Consider the following 24,198-nt stretch of genomic DNA (forward strand, 5'->3'; position numbering starts at 1 on the left):
TATGTCATCATTCGAAGCAAAGTTTTGCCTTCCGAACTAGCATTTTATGACGTAATTTATGACGTGGTATACATACACTGATGCTGGTTTTGACATGCATCCATGATAGTGGCAATCCACATATTTATGTAACATGTTAATGCACCAGTCAACTGTAACCACGGCCCCCAGGTCCGGGGAATAGCGGGGACTTTAACTTTCGATCCAGCCAACCCCGGCTAAGATCCCCGCCCTGCGCGGATTAACTGATGGTAAAATCCCCGCCAAATGCCTCGGCACCCAAGGGACTTTAGGTTAGGCCCATTCCCCGCTATATGTTGCGCGAAGACAAAACCACCGCATTCAACCGGCACTGCGGGGCCAACTGAAAGGTAAAAATTGACTTGTGCATAATGTGTATAGACAAAGGCAATGACAAAGCAAAACCCAATGAGATGTTGATCATCACCAACTTTCATGCTCAAAACTTTACAGAACGGTCGAACAATCAACTTTTATAAATCGTATGAATTAATATTTTTGAGTTGAAAGTAAGAGCTTTAATGGTCCGCTTATGCAAACACTATTTGATTCGTGACGCTGTAATTCATGATCGAGATGGCATTGCACGCCCTCTTAAATAAACAACTACCGTGTTGCACGAATGTATTTTATTCAGACCAGTATTAAGTGAAAAGAACTGTACAATACTAGCGGGTTTAGACCAGGGACGAATCCAGGATTTGACGTTAGAGGAGGCGTAACTTTCTGACTTACGCCCTCCCTCCGATACAAAGTTAATTTGGTTTGAACTGTTGCCAAGGGGTTGTGGGGGTACTCCACCTGAAAACTTTAACATTTTTTAGTCCGAAATGGTGCATTTTGGGCGAACTTTATTACTTAACTTCTCCTAGATTGAAATTTAAAGAAAACTTGGACGATTTCAGGTGTGTGGGGGAAGGGGGGTGGGGGGGCGCTTACCCTTAAACATGTTTAAATTTGTATTTTGATGTCTATATCCGAAAGCAATATGAATGGACTGCACTTAAATGCAATATAACATACTCGAATCGCTATATCTTTTCTTTGGCAATGATGTCAAGCTATAATTAACTCATTTAAACTATGTATTGTTCGTATTAGGAAGGGGGTGTACTTTCTTAGTTGCGCTCAAAACAGTGCGCCCCTCGCTTAGCATGAAACCGCCACTGTACACTCTTAAGTTCTCAAACTCCGTCCATGTACATTCTTAAATTGTCAAACTTTGCAAACCATACTTTAATCAATTATGACTAACTCAACTTAGCTTACATATTACCAAATATCGTATTCAACGTTTAACTGTTGGGGAATAATGGTTTGTATAGGAATGTAAAGAGCTGCGACCTACTTTCAGAACACAACGGGACAAGAGGTAGTTGAAATACTAAACGATATATTGAATTTTACAACACCCAGTTTGTTAAACGCTCAAGCGACAGATTTGTTTACTACGTCCTTTATCGGTCAATGACATTAAACCAGCAACATTTTAAAGCCGCACTCTTACAGAAAAACCATTTTTACAACTTTTTTTTTTTTGTCTTGGAAAGAGCAAATTTTTGCGTAAATATCTGCAAACCAATGATATAAGATTGCTGATAAAAAATCAGATCGTAGTGGCTTAAACCGTTACTAACGGTTTAGGAAAAATGCATAAAACATCATTTTTTGAACTTTAATAAAAATCTGCGATCTAATTTTTTGTCAGTAGTCTTATATAACTGGTTTCCATGGATTTTTGCAAAAATTGGCTTGTTCCAAGACAAAAAAAAATAATGTCAAAACCTTTAATCTGTGAGAGTGCAGCTTTAAAGCGACACTCCTACGCCACAAACTAATAAAAATACACTATTTCAATTCATTATGGGAATAAATTACTTAAAAGTGCTTTACTTATTTATGGTTAAAATGCAGAACAGATACACCCCGAACATTATTGTGTACAGCTATTTAATACAAGGACCACTGCTTTTGATAAATGAGTGCATACACATCATGTTAATTATACGCAACGTACATGTATGAAACATCATATACACTAGCGGACCTGGGCACCCAACCGCCGCCCCCCCCCCCCCCTTAATCGTTCGCGTTTATTTTTTTATTTTAATATTGGAGAAATAAAGTTATAAAATACAAAATACGCCCAAGTTTTGGACTATATATTGTTAAAATTGTCTATGGGGAGTACTCCAAAAAAAACCTTCTGCCAACACTTTAAACCAAATGAACTTCTGTTCTTATGGAGAGGCGCAAGTCTAAAGGTTACGTCCCCTAAGCGATGCCCCCACTAACTTTGTATCCTGGATTTTTTCCTGAAATACACTCGACAAAATTTATAAAAGGTTACTACAATAATACATTTCTTGAAATATTAATTTAAAAAACAATAGGGTCCGACTATTCGCTAACAACTTGAGTCTGAATTTAAGTGTATTTTAAAATTGAAGTACATTATTGTTTAACATTTATGTTTAAATAATTGTTATACATAGTGTTTGCAACATATATGCCATGGGCGGTTCCAGCAATTGACGTTAGAGGGGGCGTATCTTAGGGGCACAACCTTTTAACATTCGCCCCTACCCCAGAACCGAAAGTATATGGCATAAACTATTTGCATGGGGGTCTCAGGATACACCCTCAAGAAAGTTTGAACAATGTTTAGCCCGAAATGGTGCATTTCTTATTACTTTTTATTCTCCACTGTTGAAACAAAAAGCAAACTTGGACGATTTAAGAGGGGGTGCGTAGATTAAAGATGCTCTCTTACTCCCAACTAAGATTTACCATATTTGATACAATTGTTTCAATTTACCAAAAATGATTAATTAATGTCGAAAACAGTGGTTCTTATTAAAGATACTGTGATTAATTTGAAAGAAAGGTGCAGAAAACACGGTAGTTCTACCATATGCGACAACAGTAGATCGCAGTAAATCTTTTAGCATTCACCGATCATTTAATATTTTTGCGTTTTCAGCTATTAAATACACGGTTATAAACTTGTTATCAGTAATAAATACTTTCCATAACTGCATTATTCAGTAAGAAGTTGAAGGTTTATCACTTAAAAAGTATGTTTGTTATACATGTGTATGTATGTATTGATTTTGAATAAGAGTGTCAGTTTAAACAAATTAACGGATGAACTATGCCTGTTTTAAATATGATATGAGTAAAAAAAATATCCTAATCAAAAGAAGTAAATGATTAACATAGCAATACAATGAAAACTGCAGAGACAAGCCCTGTTATAAAAACAAATAAAAAATTACCCTGGTTGAAAGGCACACGAGCCCGAACAACAATGAACTCACAAACGTATCTACAACACCACATACACAAATACAAAAACCACATACTCAAATACAAACACCACATACACAAATACGAACACCACATACACAAATACAAACACCACATACACAAATACAAAAACCACATACACAAATACAAACACCACATACACAAATACAAACACCACATACACAAATACAAACACCACATACACAAATACAAACACCACATACACAAATACAAACACCACATACACAAATACCACATACTCAAATACAAACACCACATACACAAATACGAACACCACATACACAAATACAAACACCACATACACAAATACAAACACCACATACATAGATACAAATACCACACGCACAAATACAAACACCACTTGCAAAAATACAAACCCCACATACACAAATACAAACACAAACAAACACAAATACAAACACCACATACACAAATACAAACACCACAAAAAACACACACATCAAAATAACTTGACTGATAAAAGATGGGATTACCGCCGCCTCGAAACGGCCAGTGAAACACGAGTTCACTTGAACACGAGTCTACTGGGGGCTTTAACTGGTTTGTATGGCCATACCCGCACACTATAAATATTTTTACAAACTTGGCCTCACTATTTACAGAAAGTTGCAATAGCGGCTAATTCCTATGGAGTTCATTAAAGCCTCGTTATGAGGAAAGTTGGAGAATGTCATGATGTTTGGTTGGGTGGGCGTTGGGTCACATTCCCCGGTGATCAGGAAAATATTCCTTGGTTTCTAGGTAGGGATGCTTTCATCTCGCCGCTGCTAATTGAACTACCTGTTTGCCATAATTGGTAGGTCATAACCTTGATAGCACTTTTTGTACGCTCGTGTGATACAGTTTTTTGACTGCTTTCTAAACATGCAAATAACTCAGTCAGTGGGTTGACGGGACATCATGATGTTTGCAGATTATCCTCAACGTGTCGTGAACAACTTTCCACGACTGTCCTTGATGGCTTTTGCCCTGATTGTGGAATTCTTGTTTGGCTGCTCTCAACTTGCAAAAACTGGAATGGTATTGCATCATGATGCTTGCAGATTCTATCTCGCTGGTTTTAGAATACTTTTTCAACTGTTCTTGATGCACTCTGAATTGAGTTAAAGGGACTAGACTCCAGATGATACCATTGCAAGAAAAACAGAAAATGGTCAAAATTGTACATACAATTGGTATCGTTATGTACAACGCATTGGATCTTACTTATTGATGTTTCACATCGCTTACTACAAATGTATCTTTCGATGTTTTTGTGTGTGTTTTTCCAATTCAAAATGTATTGGGTTTGTCTACCATGTAAATCCTAGTAAAATTAAAAATAGAGTCGGTGTATGTATCTGTTATAATCACGTGATTTTTACATGCTACATTTACACACTAAACTGGCAAACCATTATACGATATTTTTTAATTGGTATACAGTTGAGGCAACGACAAATTATTATTTAATTAATGTAAAATGATGTCTTATTGGGCTCAAACTAGCTTGTATTGACAATTCTATTCTTGTTTGGGGAAAATACTGTATTTTTCGATTTTGGTACAATATGTGTCTAGTCCCTTTAATGTCTTCCGTCTTTCCTGTTTGACTGCAGATTCTTCCTCATTTGCTTAATAAAAACTTTCCACGACTGTCCTTGATGGTTCCTGAACGGACTAAAAACCTTTTGTCTTTATGTTATAAAATATTTGATTGCTTTAAACTCGTAAATCACTGCATCACGGTGTCTGCAGATTATTTTCGGTTGGTTGTAAAACAAACCTTTCCACGACAGTCCTTGATGGTGATTGCACTTAGTTTATGCCTTGTAAGTTTTACCAGGGTAAGTTTGTGTGGTATTCTTGATTGGTAGTTCTGAACTCGCAAACCGGAATCACATCGCATCAACATGATTACAGATTATGTCTTGTTGGTTGCAGAATGTTTTTTTTAAATACTACACAACATTGTATTCTAGATCCTCTCCGCATTGATGTCGCTTTACACATCGGTAGGTTCGTGTTGTATTCTTGTAAAACTCCTCCAAGGTTAGGAATCACGTGACTTCAAAGGGGTTCTCACATGGGTCATCACGGGTTACAACCGATTTAAACGAACACGTCGGTGACGTTATTTTCTGAATACTTTTGTGACAGAAAATATATGAAACTATTTCAAAGCCTATAAAAGAATATGCTATATTCTGCTTCTACACCTGTGTACTTTTTTAGATTTGCTTGTATTTTAGTGATGCAATAATTGGCCAAAATATAAGCGTTGTCACGTTCTACAAAATTCCGTCAAGTTGCAAAAAAACAGCGTTTAATCGTTCTACAAAATTCCGTCAAGTTGAAATTTCGGTCAATGATTGGGACATAAAATTCAAGCCAATGTTAAATAACGTTTACCATTTTTATGAACATCGATTTCGAACTCAAGTTTTGTGCAGTTCAAACGGGTATAATCTCTTTGGTTTTTTAAGGTTTAATAGTAAATGTTTCCTGGTGACGAACAATTTATAGCAATTCAATAAAGACTTGTTTACCCAGACCCAACCTGATAATTTCTGTTGACCCTGTTCGAAGTACTGATAAAAACAATCTTAGGTCATATTCGAAGGCCCGTAATCAGTTCAATACACGTGTTAATACTGCACTTCCACAGATTGACTGGGTTTTTAAAAAAAAAAATGTCTTAGAATGAGCCAATCGTTGTGCAAAAATCTGGAAACCAGTAATATAAGACTGCTGACAAAAGATCAGATCTCAGTTTTTCATATTTACGTTCGAAAATTGATGTTTTATGGCTAAAAGCGTTACTAACGCTTTAAGGAACATGTTCATCAGCTGATTCTTAGACCAAAAAAAAAAAGTGTAAAAACAGCCAATCTGTTAGAGTGCAGCTTTAAATGGTTACCATTCAAATAACATCAATACGAGTAACGTCATAGATGTACCCGGTTTTAAAAGTGCTGTTTGTAAATTCTTAAGTTATTACGCGCCTTGTTTACCCCACTGATTTTAATAATGCTGTTCATCCCGTATGTTTATAGACGCGAGGGTACGAATTGTTGACGCACTTGAAAAGGAAATCGAATACGAAACTCACGACTCAATAAGAGGTGTGTAATTTTTTGAGGTCGTTAAAACAGTTTACGCACACCCTTAGATGTCAGTTTTGATTTTAAACAAATTAGCAAAGTTTTTTAACTTCAAAACAGAAAATAATAAGTGAGGTTTATTACATGTAGAAAAATAAATCCAGTTGAAAAATTGATAAATCCAATTGAAAAATTGATTTTATATCAATATTTTGTGAAAAGAAAAAACATCTTCAGAATATTTAAGATGTTAAACATTAATGTTCCGAAATTGTTAAAGCACCTTATTTAACTTACCTAGTCAATATTTTGCCTGCTTTTTTAGAATATCTTTAAACCCGTCAGAAATTAGGACTGCCATTTTTGGTCGGACGGACAAAGACCTTTCGGGTTCATTTCTAATGGAAAGAGGCAAAACTAACCATAGTTCTTTTACTTTTTCCTCAGCTTTAGTTTTAATCTTAAAGAATGATATTGTTCTAGAAAACACTTTTCTTATACGGAACATTCATAGTACGCTACTAATTTTTTTTATATAAACAGCACGAAATATGATATGGGATTTTTGTTTGTCAGGGAACAATCCTTTAAAGAAGTAACCATATACCATATAATTCTTAAACAAAAACGTGTGCTAGTTATTTACACTTGAGTCTGGTGATGTTACGATAAACTGCTACCAACCACTATACCGAATACTTTCTTCCAGTAAATGATCTGTGCCGTAGTAATTGTATACATAGGGCGAGCACTCTTTATTGAAGCTATTCTGTACTATGCATTATGGATCGAAAGGATTGCCTTGTATTAAACGCGCCCACTGCAGAATCTTCAATCATGAACGACATAACAATTATTGTCACAGGCACTAGTCCACCCAAGCGTTTAAAGCTGTACTCTCACAGATCGATTGTTTTGAAAACTTTTTTATTTTTTTTTGTCTTGGAATAAGCCAATTTTTGCGTAAATGTCTGGAAACCAGAGATATAAGACTGCTGACAAAAGAGGAGATTGCAAGTTTCATATTTACGTTCGAAAACGTAATGTTTTATGGCTGAAAACGTTGCTTTAAGAAAAAGAAAATTTTCGGCAGTTTACCATAGAATTGAGATCTGTTATATTGTGATTTTCTTTATATGACTGAATTGAAGGCACCGATGCCAAAATGAGCTGATTTGAGACTAAAACATAAAGGTCAAAATATATTTGTTATAAAGCAGCTTTAATACATTGAATGCACTAGTTTACCCAAGCGCTTCAAGCTACCCATTGACACAGGCACTAGTTTACCTAAGCGCTTCAAGCTACCCATTGACACAGGCACTAGTTTACCCAAGCGCTTCAAGCTACCCATTGACACAGGCACTAGTTTACCCAAGCGCTTCAAGTTACCCATTGACACAGGCACTAGTTTACCCAAGCGCTTCAAGCTACCCATTGACACAGGCACTAGTTTACCCAAGCGCTTCAAGCTACCCATTGACACAGGCACTAGTTTACCCAAGCGCTTCAAGCTACCCATTGACACAGGCACTAGTTTACCCAAGCGCTTCAAGTTACCCATTGACACAGGCACTAGTTTACCCAAGCGCTTCAAGCTACCCATTGACACAGGCACTAGTTTACCCAAGCGCTTCAAGCTACCCATTGACACAGGCACTAGTTTACCCAAGCGCTTCAAGTTACCCATTGACACAGGCACTAGTTTACCCAAGCGCTTCAAGCTACCCATTGACACAGGCACTAGTTTACCCAAGCGCTTCAAGCTACCCATTGACACAGGCACTAGTTTACCCAAGCGCTTCAAGCTACCCATTGACACAGGCACTAGTTTACCCAAGCGCTTCAAGCTACCCATTGACACAGGCACTAGTTTACCCAAGCGCTTCAAGCTACCCATTGACACAGGCACTAGTTTACCCAAGCGCTTCAAGCTACCCATTGACACAGGCACTAGTTTACCCAAGCGCTTCAAGCTACCCATTGACACAGGCACTAGTTTACCCAAGCGCTTCAAGCTACCCATTGACACAGGCACTAGTTTACCCAAGCGCTTCAAGTTACCCATTGACACAGGCACTAGTTTACCCAAGCGCTTCAAGCTACCCATTGACACAGGCACTAGTTTACCCAAGCGCTTCAAGCTACCCATTGACACAGGCACTAGTTTACCCAAGCGCTTCAAGTTACCCATTGACACAGGCACTAGTTTACCCAAGCGCTTCAAGCTACCCATTGACACAGGCACTAGTTTACCCAAGCGCTTCAAGCTACCCATTGACACAGGCACTAGTTTACCCAAGCGCTTCAAGTTACCCATTGACACAGGCACTAGTTTACCCAAGCGCTTCAAGCTACCCATTGACACAGGCACTAGTTTACCCAAGCGCTTCAAGCTACCCATTGACACAGGCACTAGTTTACCCAAGCGCTTCAAGCTACCCATTGACACAGGCACTAGTTTACCCAAGCGCTTCAAGCTACCCATTGACACAGGCACTAGTTTACCCAAGCGCTTCAAGTTACCCATTGACACAGGCACTAGTTTACCTAAGCGCTTCAAGTTACCCATTGACACAGGCACTAGTTTACCTAAGCGCTTCAAGTTACCCATTGACACAGGCACTAGTTTACCCAAGCGCTTCAAGTTACCCATTGACACAGGCACTAGTTTACCCAAGCGCTTCAAGTTACCCATTGACACAGGCACTAGTTTACCCAAGCGCTTCAAGCTACCCATTGACACAGGCACTAGTTTACCCAAGCGCTTCAAGCTACCCATTGACACAGGCACTAGTTTACCCAAGCGCTTCAAGCTACCCATTGACACAGGCACTAGTTTACCCAAGCGCTTCAAGCTACCCATTGACACCCACTGAAAATGTACTCCTTTGACAAACACAGAATTTATGATGAAATATTTTAAAGTGGCACCTTATTTAAAATCAATACATACACATGTATAGCAATCATCAATTTTGAGTAATAAACCTTAAACTACTTTCTAAATAATGCATTTATGGAAAATATCAATTACTGATTACGAGATTGTAAACGAGTGTTTAAAGTTAGCAAACGCAAAAATATTAAATGATTGGTGAGTGCTAAAACATTTACTGTATTATACTATAGTCTGATAAGGTAGAAATACTGTGTTTTATGCTCATTCCTTTCAAATCAAACTAGGTTTCCTTCATAAGAACCTTTGTTTTCGACATTTATTCATTCGTTTTGGAATATTAAAAATAATATTATTAATTGTGGTAAATCTTATTTGGGAATAAGAGTGCATCTTTAAATAGGACAGAACATATACCATATTAACAGTTTATTAAGATCTGTACCTGGTACGAACATCGTCGTCGTCACCACATATATAAACCAAAAAATGGTGAATCGACATGGTATATAAAATATGAACTATAAAATAGTTAAATACTTGCATTTCAATAGAAAATTTATGACTAAGTAAGGAGAGGACGATCAAAAACACCTGTGAAATTTCCATATTTAATATTGTTTGCGTTAAACACAAAGCTTTTTAACAAACAAATATGATTTAATAATTTCTATTAGATTTATAAATATAATTATATAAGATGGTAACGTTTATTCAACGACCTCACCACCGGCGTCGTACGCAGTGAGAGAATCATTCTTCTTAAGCTGTGGACCAGAGTTTGTAACACTGGTTAGAACTACTTCGGTTCATTAACATGGACCAGTGTACAGTGTATAGACACTGTCAAACGGGACCCCCGTTTAAAGCGCCCTCTCCCCCGATTGGGGCGATTCCGGCGCGCGCCCTCTCTAAAATCGTCTAACTGTACATTTTATATCAATATGGGAGGAAAAAAGGTAATGAAATATGCTCATTATGCACCATTTCCGACTACAAGTCGTTATTTTTTCTTAAGGGAGTAAACCCATATCCCCATGCAAACAGTTTACACCATATACTTTCGGGTCTGAGGGAGGGGCGCATGTCAATAGGTTGCGCCCCTAAATTACCCCCCCCCCCCCACGTCAAATCTTGGATACACCGCTGTAAATCTCAAAAATCTGATTGATTGACTCCTGACTAATACTTAAAAAGTATCAGCCAATCAATTGATTGCTATTCTTACCAACAGTATGACTAACCAATTTCATTTTTGTAAGATCAATTGACTCTATTCATTTGCAAATTAATTATTTCGAAGTAGCCTATAAGAAACACGTCGTTGCATAATTAAAATTTGCTTTTTCATTTTATAACGAATAATTGTTTTTCATACCGGTTTTATCTATTTATAACGAATATTTATTGCAGTTGCTTTATATGATATTATTTACGATCACGTTTTAGAATAGTGAATGCGTGATGTATAGTGCATGTTGGGTTATACAGTTTAAGTAACTTCATGGTCTGTCGTTCATCATCAATTCGTAAAGATATTATAATTGAAATGCACTGAAACATTAGAGTACATGTCCATCCTATAAATGCATGTATAAATGTAATGGTATAGTTGATGTCCTTACACGTCATAGCGTTTTTTATACCGAACATTTGTGGCAATAACAGTTCAACATTGTGAAAAAGGCATATAAACAGTCGAACCCCGTTGGCTCGAACTCGCTTGGCTCGAATTCCTCGATTGCTCGAAATGAATGTTAAGGACCGATTTTCTTATACTGAACTTAAGCATTCTCGCTTAGCTCGACTTTTCCGAGGCTCGAGGTATTTTCGCTGGTCCCTTGGAGTTCGAGCCATCAGGGTTCGATTGAAATTAAATACAAGTCACCTTTTTTCTTCTTTTCTTCTTTTCTTCTTCTTGCTGTAAAATTAAACATCTTTTAAACAAGCCTAATTCTGAAAATAACAATATCATAACAATATATTTTTGATCTGCTTCAGATTTTATTACGACATTAAACAAGAAATATTTTTACGATTAAAGGTAGGTTAGGTGAGGTTTTCATTTATCTTTTTATTAGGCATAATGTAAAAATCTATTTGTCATCATTTGGGAATCCTGTTAAAGTGATCTTAATCATTAAGCCTTTTAAACTACATATTAAAACACGCACAGTGTCGGGTAACCCGAACCAGAAGTATTTTTAGACCAGACGAGCGCCTTTCTAATGTTATGTTACTCATATGATGTCGAACACACGGGACATGTGCGTGATCAATTTAATAATGGAAACTTATTCAAAAGTGCGCATCACTGAATAAAATTTGGGAGGTTTTGTTAACTAACCGATGTTTTTGAACAAAAAGTAAGGTTTGAACTTGAAAAGAAAATGACTCGCTAAAATATCGAGTGGGCATGAAATTCTACTCGCATTTTCTGAATTTGACTCGTATTTAGCGGGTTAGCGACCGCTAATTTTGAACTCTGAATTGATCATGGGTTAACATAGTTCATTGATGTAGATGTAATGTTCTGAAATGAATGTGTGGTCTTGTTATTGTACGTTATAAATAATATGTATATAAGTATCTATAAAAAATAGATTATTTCACAATCTCTGACTGATAGTGCTACCTGTGTAACTGAGAGATTTTCATTCTATAAATACGATATCTTCATTCATGAAAACTTAATACATCATCTGGGTTATCAATAAAGCTATTGATTCCTAAAGCAAAAACGAAAATCATGTCCCGGTTCAAATCCCATTGATCTTAGTTTTCAGATAACAGAGTTCAAAAGGTGTGCTATATATAGAATTTATGGTCGATATAGTCAAAAAGCGCCATGGAAATTTTGAAATTTATTTAAGTATAAACAGAAGCCAGAAATGTTATTTAAGAAATTTATATACAAGAGAAATTAGATTCAGCCTCAAAATGAGTATGGCCATTGATAAAGATAGCTTAAAATGAATTATGATAATCAAATGGTCATAAAACTAGAAAGGTTAAGATTTACATTAATGATGTCATACAATTTCGCGACAACTTCCTCTACAAAAGCCGCACATGCGCAATACAAAAATACGTGTAATTTGATTTATTACCCAGTGCATGGTGTAACTTTATATTTAACTTCCTTGTGGCTGCTGACTAATGGTTTTAAACTTTTCGTTTAATTAGTTTGCTTTTTGTCAATTCGAAGCGTGAAAAAAACAGTACATAACAACAGCGATAAAACATGACGTACATGTTATCTCAATGTATTCGTTAAGCTTTTTTACAGTCATTTCCCGCTTATCAAATTTCAGTGCATGCATGCACGCGAGCTATGCTGTTTTTTATTTAATGATATCCTTTTGATTATAAACAGGCATGCATAGTTATACTGCTTGAAAATGTACATGAACGTTAATTGAGATGGTCGAGTGGTGTATATTTCTCGTGGCGCGATATCTACTGCGAGATTACCGGTTTCAACCGGAACACCTCAGCTTTTATGAAATATATATCCCGAAGCTTGCCGGAGATGGCCGAGTTGTTACAAGGGTGCCGTTTTTTTTTTTTTACTGAACCCGGAAAATGACTAGAACATGATCCTGTTTGTGAATTAAATATCTCTGGCAATCTAGAGGCATAATCTGACTAAAAAATATGCGGTGCATTGCTTGGCAAGCAGCCAATCAGCGTTCAGATGACATGGCCTATTTCTCGTTTAGTAGTTTGTGTGGCTATGCGAAGCTGTGACGTCATTATTAAATGTGTGATCGATTTAACGGAGTGCCAGCAATTAACTAAAAGCTACATTTTTAAAATGAATGACGAACTAAACAATTATATCTTCTTTCAACGATGAAGACATAAGCATCATTAAAACCTCTCAATCAAATACGCACACACTAGAATTGACACACGCATTCACCTATCAAACCAGGAAGTAAAAGACAAAACATTAGTGAATGATATTCTTTGTCGACCAACTGCAGACCAATTCACTACCTCGTACGTCCTCAACAAAAACTTCCGGCTTTGATTACTCATTTTATTGTCAACGTGTTCCGCCATTTTATGATCGAAACATTCATGATTAACATTAGGGCATAAGCAAGCGATTGTATTTTGATGCAGCCTTGTCGCAAGTATTACAATATTTTATGTTGTTTTTGTTTGATAATGATCGTGTATTATACTGCTTTGCGTTGAAAACCACAGGCTTTCTTGGAAGTTAAGTGGACAACCGCGTATAAGTTATATGCATCCGTTTGCATCTAAATGACTGATTCATTTGTTTGCTTGCAAAGCAAAATTATTTTTGCTATTTGTTTTTGAATTCCAAACGTATTTGGTCATGATTGTTTCATGAAATTTCTATAAATATATTTTTTATATGTACGCAAATACGTAAAGGATACTTTAAATGCGTTTTAAAATGCGATGAATAGATTTCTGTATGTAATAAGTATGTATTTATTTACCATGTTTGTTGTGTATTATCCCGAAATAAGTTATTCTTTTTGTACACTTATTTTTATTAATAAGTCATTATATATGGTTATCTGCCCATCTCTTACAGACGATAACTGATATGATCATTGGATTAAACTGGGGTGGTATTCAATTTGCAACTTAAATTAATCTTAGGGTCATACATCATTGACTTCATCCACTCTATTGGTCAGTTATTAATAACAAGTAATCCGATTAGCTATACCGGTCTTAGTTCAATTAAGACCAATATTGAATACCAGCCCTGAGGCATACGTAACATTTCCTCAAATTTCACATCAACAAGGAACAATTGTGGTTATTCGAAATATCGGGAAACTCGAGGTTTTCTGAATGTCTCGATCGTATTCGAGTCATCGCCTGTATTCTGAAGTCAGGGGCTGTATCCAATAAACATCTTCGATTAAAATTGAAGATGAAAGTGAAATTCGGCTGTTTTGATTAGACTTGAATAATTATTGACCAATGAAAACACTTTTCACGATTTTGTTCCTTATATTAAGATTGATTTAAGATGCTTATTGAATACGGCTCCTGACAAACATAGCGGATCCGAGTTTTACTTCAGCAAGAAAATAAAAGAAGTTATTCGAAACATCGGGTAACTCGAGAGAAGTTCTGTCGGTCCCAAGCTTCCTGGAGTTAAAGCCTGTTTACTGTATACTTTCAGAATCTGAACAAACGCAAACCTCAAACATGGATCTCGGCGCTGGCTCGCTTGACCTTACCGTACGCGGCCCTAACAGAGACCTCCCTTCCGGTTTGTCGCCGTCAGCTGGTGACGTCAGCCGTCCACGTCCGTGTTTTGGCATCGACAAGCCATTCTTTCCAGCACCAAGCATCGTCCTTAATATCACCGGAAGTGAGGATGCGGGGGACACGGGTACGTGCCTTGACCTCAGTAAAAGTGGACCGAACGCCGCCTTAAACGGAAGTAGCTATATGCACTATAGTGGCGGTACGTTGGGACGCAATAGCGGCTACGTCCCGAATGGTTTTATGCCCGGCTTCCAGTTGCCGAGGATCAAACTGCAGCCAGGGCTCGGAATTGGTAAGTAAAGAAGCATCGAACTTTATTAACACGGCTATGATAATGGAATTTTATTAAATAAATGGTCGTAAAAACTAAGTTGTTCGGGACCTTGATGGCTTTTATTTTTTCGTTTTTAATATGATACAATATGATGATTAAACAAGTTAGTAAAACTATCATGATTTAGAATTATTTCTCATGTTAATGAAATTTGAATGTGCACTAGATAGTATTTTTCTTCTTCAAATGTTTCAGATCAAAGCGTCAAAGTTGAGGCTAGAACAGACTTGAATCATAATGATAGTGTACCGATGGATAGTTCTAATAACATTCCCCCATTTGCCAAGTCTTTCGCTCATTATCCAGACCAGGAAATGAGCAATGGAATAAACGGTGTGAATGGACTATCATATGCGAATGGAATTCCCACAGAGCATGGTTGTGACGTAGAAACAGGTGCGCAATCACGTGTCACTGTAGAGGAGTGTCACGCGGAGGATTTCAGTAGGATTCCTCTAACTGTGACGTCACAGGATGACGACATCGATAGCGGTACGGAGAGTATAGACTCTAAAGATTCGGACTCGAGTATAAGACTTAGTGTGGGTGGAGAAAGTACAGAAAACAATAAGGAAAAATCCGATAGAAAGAGGCCGGGTCGCAAGAAAGGGCAAGGTCAGTGAAAAAACAACATTATAAGAGTTTCAAATACAATTTTTTACCGTTAAGTTCGAGATTATGAGAATTCACTACTAAATTCAATAAATTAATCAGTGACACAGTTCTTTATGTGGAAATTGATCAACTCCTTTCAATTTTGGTAGTTTTGATAATCATATGTTTTGTTGTTGTTGTGTTTTCTTTTTCTTGTTTTCAAGTTAAAAGAAACTATTTATCATGATTTTATCAGTTTGTCAAAAATACAAGAAGCATACAATTAATTGAAATGATCCACAAAAACTTACCTTTTTCTCTCTCGCAGTATCCAAGGTTTACCATCTCTGGGAGTTTATTCGTGACGTATTGAACGACCCTCGATACAGCGGAAACGTTATCAAATGGGAGAACGAGGAGGAGGGCATTTTCCGCGTCGTCCAATCAGAAACAGCCGCTAGCATGTGGGGGGCAAAGAAAAACAATCGAACAAAAATGACATACGAAAAAATGAGCCGCTCAATCAGGTACATATATACGTTAACATTTTAAAAAGAATTTTAACGAATATAGACATTTCAAATAAGATTATAAGTGCCAAAACTGCGGTGTCTTTACGCATCTTCTATGACCTTCCTACGCTCTTCTTTCTTCAAATATACCAGACAATTAACAACCGTGTATTTTGCACACATTACAGATTATCAGATTGAAAGTTGTATCGCTATTATTACATAAGAAAAAAGTTCTATATTGTGAAACAAAAGCTTTTATTTTAAACTCGTTCAGCAATAGTTGACCCTTGATCAGGCATATCTTTAGACCGCAAAACTATATAAGTTTGTTAAATATCTAAATAAGACTTCTTATGACGTCATCACACCAACAATTCAATTGGTTATTTATACATTCAACATGATCAAAATCATTTACAAACGTTCAGGCAGGTCAGTATTTGACTCTTTGGTATTGAAATGCTTAATATACCTCAGATATGCTACCAAATACGAATACAAAGGCTTTTTTAACTTAAAGATAACAGACAAAAGAAAAGTTAGCTTTTGTTCGAGTTCATGTAAAACTTTTGTTCGAGTCCATGTAATTTTTAAGCAATTTGATATTGAAATGAATATGAGATGAATGATAACGATCCTTTAACTTCCTTGTATAACAATAGACCAAACGAAATTTTGTGACGATATGGTTTGTAGATATTGTTGAGTGTATAAATAGAGACCTTTGTAATTAAAAACTGGTTGGTTTGCGGTTCTGACTGAGATTTATCTTTTTATCGACTGTTCGTCTTACCGAAAATACGTTACGTTCGGTGAAACATCTTTAACGGCTTTAATTAACGTTATCCATCAGGCGCGTAGCTGCCTATACGCGACTGAATTCACATGATTTTGACGAAAAAAATCATCCATCTGCCGAGTAAAGGGTGTATCTATTGATATATGATCCTAAAACTGTCTATTTTTCAGTACTAAATAATGCACCTCAGAATGACCAGAATGCACCATTGTTTTGAAAAATGTCGGGGGGGGGGGGGCGATCCCCCACAATTATTAATCCATATGATAAAGAGGGCTAGCTACGCCCCTGTTCATATGTTAAAAATAAAGTTATTTCTTGCTTGTACTAACATATAAGCTGATAATTCAATGACCAAGTCGAGAGGTAAAAGCATTATTTAATGTCACTTAGAACCTTTTCGCATTCACCCCTCGAAGTCCTTTATACATTTGTTTATTTGGTTCGTCCGTCCGTCTCACCTTCACTTTGATCGACGGTAGAACATACTTGAATTTTGAAATCAAATAATTTTATAAATACACACACTCAAATTAGTTCACTGCATTATTACATGTTAGGCCTTAAAAAAGGTTTGGTTAGGGTTACATCCTTTTCAAAAATAGGTAAACTTGTTTTTATTATTGGGCTTTATATAAGAATGTCATTTTCATCATTGGAGAATGGTGTTAAAGCAATCATCTGTATAAAGCATTCAAAGTTTAAGTTTTTCAAATTTCTTTTCAAGCTGACTATAAAAACAGTAGGGTCGGCGCCTTTTTCATAAGTAGGGTCGGGTAACCCGAACCAAATGTATTTTTTATGCCTTATTTACGTTCTTTTGTAACACAAGGTGTTTTAATATTAATTATACATCTTTGTTCAGGTATTCAAGGAAAGAGGGTTACTTTGATGACCTCCCAAAAGACAAAGGCTATCCAAAGAAACTTTGCTTCAAGTTTGGAAAGAAAGCCATGGGCTGGAACAACAAGAACCCCAGTGACCGACTGTGAAGGCGTAGACAACATTCAGATGTTGGCTCCCTATTTATGCAAACTGCTGACGTTTGAGAAGTTGGTTTATGGAGTGTAGTTGTTTTGCAGGAGGTTAAACTCATGTGACAAACGTACGGAAAAGCCAAGTGTCACTTGTTTGCAATTCTATTTTGTTTTGCAAAAACACGAAGTGCAGTAACAGATGTGATGATAAGCTGAGTTGCAATTGTTCGGAACGCTCTTTGTTTTGCAAAAATACGAAGTGCTGTAACAAATGCAATGATTATGTGCTTTGAATGGGGATGCTTAGAATCATTTCTATGATCTCTAGTGGAAGGAAAACGGAGTGTGATCGATCAAACTTGAATTTACGGAGTGTTATGATAATTGCACGTGTAATGACAATATGGCCATACAAATGTGTAAATACATGTAAGACATGAACATATATGCACATGTTAATATTGAAGATTTGAAATTCTCATCACATTCCAAAATTCATCGGCACAAAGACATTTTGATAAAATTCTATTTTGGATGTAGTATACGGGGCATTATAATTATATCTTCTACTCTGAACAATATGTGTTTTGTAGAATGATAGAAACATAAAAAGCTTTATATCTTTGTAATACTGACCTTAAAAAATTGTTTATAGATTCTAGATAAATATTTTTATGTTTTTTAATGCTTTAAAAGCCTTATAAAAGATACATGATTATGTCTGTGTATATATTTTTAGGGGTGTATTTTGTTTTGCACAAGTTCGAATTGCTGTATCGAATGTACTGAAAAGCCAAGTGTTATATATAATTATGTGAAAAAAACACATATTGTATGAATTAATAATTCGTAAAGGTAATGAATGTAATTGTAAATCAATCTACTGTGATAAAACCAGCGAGCTATACTACATAATACGTTTGGGAGAAAAAGTAATGAAAACATGAAATGATATTTAATAATTATACATGTTGATATTTTTTAATAAGGACAATACGTAACATGTCGCTGTGTAAGATATTTATTTTGCTCAGTTTTAAAACCATTTATAACCGGTGTCTAAATGCATATTTGCTTTGAGATATTTTGATGCATCGAGGCGGCAGTATCAGTCCGAGATAGTGACATAATTACATACTCCTAAACGGTGTTCAACTATTGCCCAATACACCTTATTATTCAAGTTACAAAACAAATGGATACAGACATGTACCTGCACATGTCCAGAAGGACTATTAAACATACACTAGCACCGTTTGTGTATAAGGGTCGGTATTCACAAAACATCTTAAGCCTCTTTCTAACTTACGTCAATTTCTGGTTATATAATATAATGACCAAATAATATATGAATATACATACTTTCATTTCATAAACACTTATAATTTATTTTGAATATGACTTCAAACATTAAAGGTAATCGACTAAATTTAAGAAACAACTTTATTTTCATAACTTCATAACGTAATATACATACTTCTATGTTAAAAACATTTCTTTTAATTTGACTATGAAATATTACGAAATCCAATAAAAGTTAATAAATGACTTAAGATGTTTCATAAATACCGCCAAGGCTTTTCAGGCAAGTGATGAAGCGGTCCTCGATACCTTCTTACTGGTATAAAGTTTTATAATGAAATTTACCATCTCTGATTTATACTGCTATCTATGACACTGTGAGGCTTTTAACTATATTTTTATATTCAAAATGTCACATCAACAAAATAGATGTCAACGGGATTTTTACTATCATAACTTGCTGTGCTTAGACTTAAATATTAAAATGTCTGTTAAATGTATTTTTTTGTAAAGATCTCACATTTTAAAGGGGTTATTGTATGTCATAAACTTTGTTATTTCATATAGATTTTTGCTTGAGAGTTAAGGGCTAATGCATATGAATTTGTGTATGTTAAATTTGGCTACATCCACGAGTGCAATCAATTTGTTAATTTCATTAATGCATTATTTGTAAATAGCAAACACAAATGTATCTGGAATTTCGCGAATTCATTAAAATGCAGTCTTTAAGGTTTATACCTCTTGCTACAAGCATAATAGCGCTTGAAGCTTGAATACTTCATGATCCAAGCATAGTAGCATATATATATATACCACAAAAATCAAGCATAGTAGCATTTGAATTTATACACCACATTACCTAAACATAGTAGCACTTAAAGCTTATATACCACAATATCCAAGCATTGTAGCACTTAAATTATATATACCACACTATCAATAAAAAGTGGCATTTAAAGACTAGGTTATACTCTCCAGAACTTAAGGGAATCTTATAATCTGATTCAACAGTTATACTTTCCTCTTATTTAAACAAAATACTTCTTTCTTTGTGAAACCGGGCTCAGTACCACAATATCTAAGCATAGTAGCACTTCAAGCTCATATACAACTGGATCCAAGCATAGTAGCACTTCAAGCTCATATACCACAAGATCCAAGCATAGTAGCACTTCAAGCTCGTATACCACAAGATCCAAGCATAGTAGCACTTCAAGCTCGTATAGCACAAGATCCAAGCATAGTAGCACTTCAAGCTCGTATAGCACAAGATCCAAGCATAGTAGCACTTAAAGCTCATATACCACAAGATCCAAGCATAGTAGCACTTCAAGCTCGTATAGCACAAGATCCAAGCATAGTAGCACTTAAAGCTCATATACCACAAGATCCAAGCATAGTAGCACTTTAAGCTCGTATAGCACAAGATCCAAGCATAGTAGCACTTAAAGCTCATATACCACAAGATCCAAGCACAGTAGCACTTCAAGCTCGTATAGCACAAGATCCAAGCATAGTAGCACTTTAAGCTCGTATAGCACAAGATCCAAGCATAGTAGCACTTAAGTTATATATAACAACAGTTATACTTCCCTCTTATTTAAACAAAATACTTGTTTCTTTGTGAAACCGGGCTAAGTACTTAGATTTTTTAATTAATCCTTAAGTCATATATCTATGTTAATCTTTTTAGCAATATGAGATGGATTCTTGTTCTGTTTCATTAATAGTTGAAGTTAAAAATGTAATATAATTAAATTATTTATGGGAGTACTATAATATCCCGTCTTATTTATTTCTGTAGACAGGTCTTAGATTTACACATAAAGTACACATATGATTAAAAATGAAATTATCGACAATTAATTGGTTTTACTATAACGAAACATAATAAAATTGATTATATGTTAACTCCTTTTTTGTGTAATATGTGCATAATTAACATACATATTAACACTACAATCGGATCGGATTATATATTTTTTACTTGAAATATGTTTTCGTTTAAGACTTTGTGAAACTAGGTGCAGAACCAGCTTTTATTAAACCATTTTGCTTATTTTGTCATGAAGATGTATTATATGTTGCAAATTCAACCCCGAAAACCGATTCCATAGATTTTGTCCTATGCATAAATGTGCCTTAGAACTATGCATGATTATGTATGTTAATTATTGTCATTCTGTGATAATATTTGTAGTTATGTTTTTTGTTGTTTTCCGAAAGTTGAAGTGTTCTACATTATGTCCTGGACATGTTAATTAAATGTAAAGTTGTTATGCAAATACAAATAAGGATTGTGTTATTATCGGTTAAGAAAACACCCACTTAACTTAAGTTTTGAAAAACTGGCTTGTTTAAGTGTTTTTCAATTGTATACATATTATGAATACCTTCCCCTAATCAGTTTTATCTCCTCTTAAGTAATGCAAAATGTTTTGGCCTAGATAGTAAGTCATTTGAAACTTTGACTGTTTGGTTTAGCGATTCAGACGACAGTATCTAAGCGGAGTAGTTATACACTTTTAAAGGAGCTTTACTAAGGTTAAGATTAAATTAAGAAACGAAGAATACACAAACGGAATACTGAAATTGCAGGGGCGGATCAAGGAATTGACATTAGGCGGGGCGTAACTTTGGGACGCAACCTTTTAACATGCGCCCCTCCCTCGGAACCGAAAGTACATGGCATAAATTGTTTGCATGTGGATTTAGGGATACTCCCTCAAGGAAAACTTAGCAATTTGTATTATGAGCGTATTTCATTACCTTTTCCCTCCCATATGGATAGAAAAAGGAAATTTCGACGATTATAGAGTGGGCTCGCGCCGGGTGCGACCCTCAAAAACCGCTTGTGAACTGTGCAAATAAACAACTTTCCCGGCTCTTTAACAATCGTAGGAATAGCAAGTTTTAAAGATGTTGTAATTCTGAGAATAGTCACATGCTTTGAAGAAGTATCCCCCTGTATCATTGTCACGTTTATGTTTCAAATAACTGAAGTAAACCACGTGACGTCATCGAAAGATTTGACGTTATTTTAGAAAAAAAAAATCAGAATAATCAAAATTTTACATTTTCTTTTTTTCTGCTAGTATATTGAAAAATTATAAATAAATATATAGAAATATATTTATTTTCACCGACAACGAATCTGATAAACATATTTTATACATGATATGGCAAACCTTATTTTGTATTAACAATACTGAACTGTAGTATTTTGCTAAAAGTTTATGCAAATGCATTAAAAAAAAGCTACGCGGTTCTGAAAAGACCTTATTTAGTATAAAGCTATTGAAATTCGTTTTTTTTTAATATAAAGATAACATTTGTCATAAACCATGATAAACGTCCTTTCAATTTTGAAACTACTGTACCAATGGTTAAATCAGTAAATTCGGCGTACTACCTTTAACATATTTATGAAGTTTAAGTAGGACGCAGTTAAGTCGGTTTTCCATCTGACTTCCGTTTAGAGATAAATTCATCGAATCGATATCCCAATTCATGGAAACCGTCAAACACGGCAGTGTATCGTTTATAGAATGTAAACTTGGTTGAGGTTATGCGGTTAGTTCATTGCTATTTGAATAGCGATCTATTTTTTTGTATGAAAACTTTGGTTGTCCCCGACTTTTATCATATTTATTGTGTTTCTTTGTTATTTTTTTTTAGTGCTTTTAACCTTTATATATATAGCTTTTTTATGTTAATGATTTGTTTTGCTGGTAATTTAATTATGTAGCACGTTAATAGAAAAGTGCGTGTACATACAATTTTTAATATTATAATATATGGTATAAATACTATTGGTTAACTAATGAAGTACATTTCATGTATTTTCATTTGTATATATATATCCATTTATGTTTATACTTCGAGAACCTTAAGGTTTCTCTCATAAATGCCAAAAAAAATAAATAATAAAAGATACAGAAATAATTTTAAGTTATTTTATATCACAAGACAGACTTGGCGTCACAGAACAAAGGTATTGACCTGCCTGGACTTCGGCGTCACAGACAAGAACACCATAATTAACAATAGGATATTCCTCTTGGTCAAGTAATATTCTCCGTCTCCGTGGCCTAGTGGTTAAAGCATCCGCCTACGGGGCGGGAGGTCGTGGGTTCGATCCCTGACCGCTTCATACAGAAAGACGTTCAAAGTTGGTACAAGTAGCTTCCTTGCCTGGTGCTCGGCATTTAAAGGGTAGTGCTTGGAAAAGTGGTGTACTCGGTCCTGGTTTTACTCAGGAAGTTGTACCCTGTGTAGCGGTGCTTTACACCAAGCACGTAATGAAACAAGAAGTATCTTTGCAAAAAAGAACTACGGTATCGAACCCGAACTTCCTTGTATCCCACCGCCGTCTCTTTCGCGTACTGTCCCTTTTAGCAAAAACGGTGGACCCCGTTGGAAGTGCTTGCACTGTCACGGGTTATTCTTGACCGCAAGGTCAAAAGAAATACATACATACATTCTGGCAGATGTAGAGATAAAAGTCAAGACACAATGCACCAGTCAATTGTAACTACGCCCCCCCCCCCCTCCCGGTCCGGGGGAATACCGGGGATAGCCGGGGGAATGGACCGTGTTTTTACCCATCAGGTGGCCCCGCAGTGCCGGGTGAATGCGGTGGTTTTGTCTTTGCGCTAAATATATATAGCGGACAATGGGCCTTACCTACGGTCCCTGGGGTGCGGGGGCATTTTGCTTGGATTTTACCATCAGTTCGTTTCCGAATGGCGGGGATTTTACCCGGGGTTGGCTGGACCGAAAGTCGCTATTCCCCGGACCTGGATGGGCCGTGGTTACAAGTGACTGGTGCATAAGACAAAAACATTGTTATGAATATATAAGCATTGGAACTAACTGGTGTTCTAATAACAGTCGATACAAAATACAAGATACAAGAATCTTTATTTAAAGTCGGGTATGTTTTAGAAAACATAAGCTCAATCAGTTATTTTCCGACATGAATAACAAACATACATAACAAATCAAATAAAAATAACAAAGAGCTTGTGACCTGGAAATAAAAACATATAT

General features: G+C 35.9%; 1 protein-coding gene across 5 annotated transcripts in view; it reads left to right on the top strand.

Annotated features, from left to right (window-relative positions):
- The window catches only part of LOC128230537 (uncharacterized), a 95,913-nt gene extending 73,068 nt beyond the window's left edge, over window positions 1-22,845 (top strand). For all 5 annotated transcript variants that reach the window (XM_052942885.1, XM_052942887.1, XM_052942886.1 and 2 more), the window contains 4 exons: window positions 14,534-14,914; window positions 15,152-15,571; window positions 15,879-16,077; window positions 17,730-22,845. In XM_052942885.1, the coding sequence (XP_052798845.1) occupies window positions 14,534-14,914; window positions 15,152-15,571; window positions 15,879-16,077; window positions 17,730-17,856 (1,127 nt within the window). In that variant the 3' untranslated portion in view covers window positions 17,857-22,845. The remainder of the gene's footprint in view (window positions 1-14,533; window positions 14,915-15,151; window positions 15,572-15,878; window positions 16,078-17,729) is intronic.
- The last annotated feature ends 1,353 nt before the right edge of the window (window positions 22,846-24,198 follow it).

The sequence above is a fragment of the Mya arenaria genome, chromosome 4 (assembly GCF_026914265.1).
Source record: "Mya arenaria isolate MELC-2E11 chromosome 4, ASM2691426v1".
NCBI lineage: Eukaryota > Metazoa > Mollusca > Bivalvia > Myida > Myidae > Mya > Mya arenaria.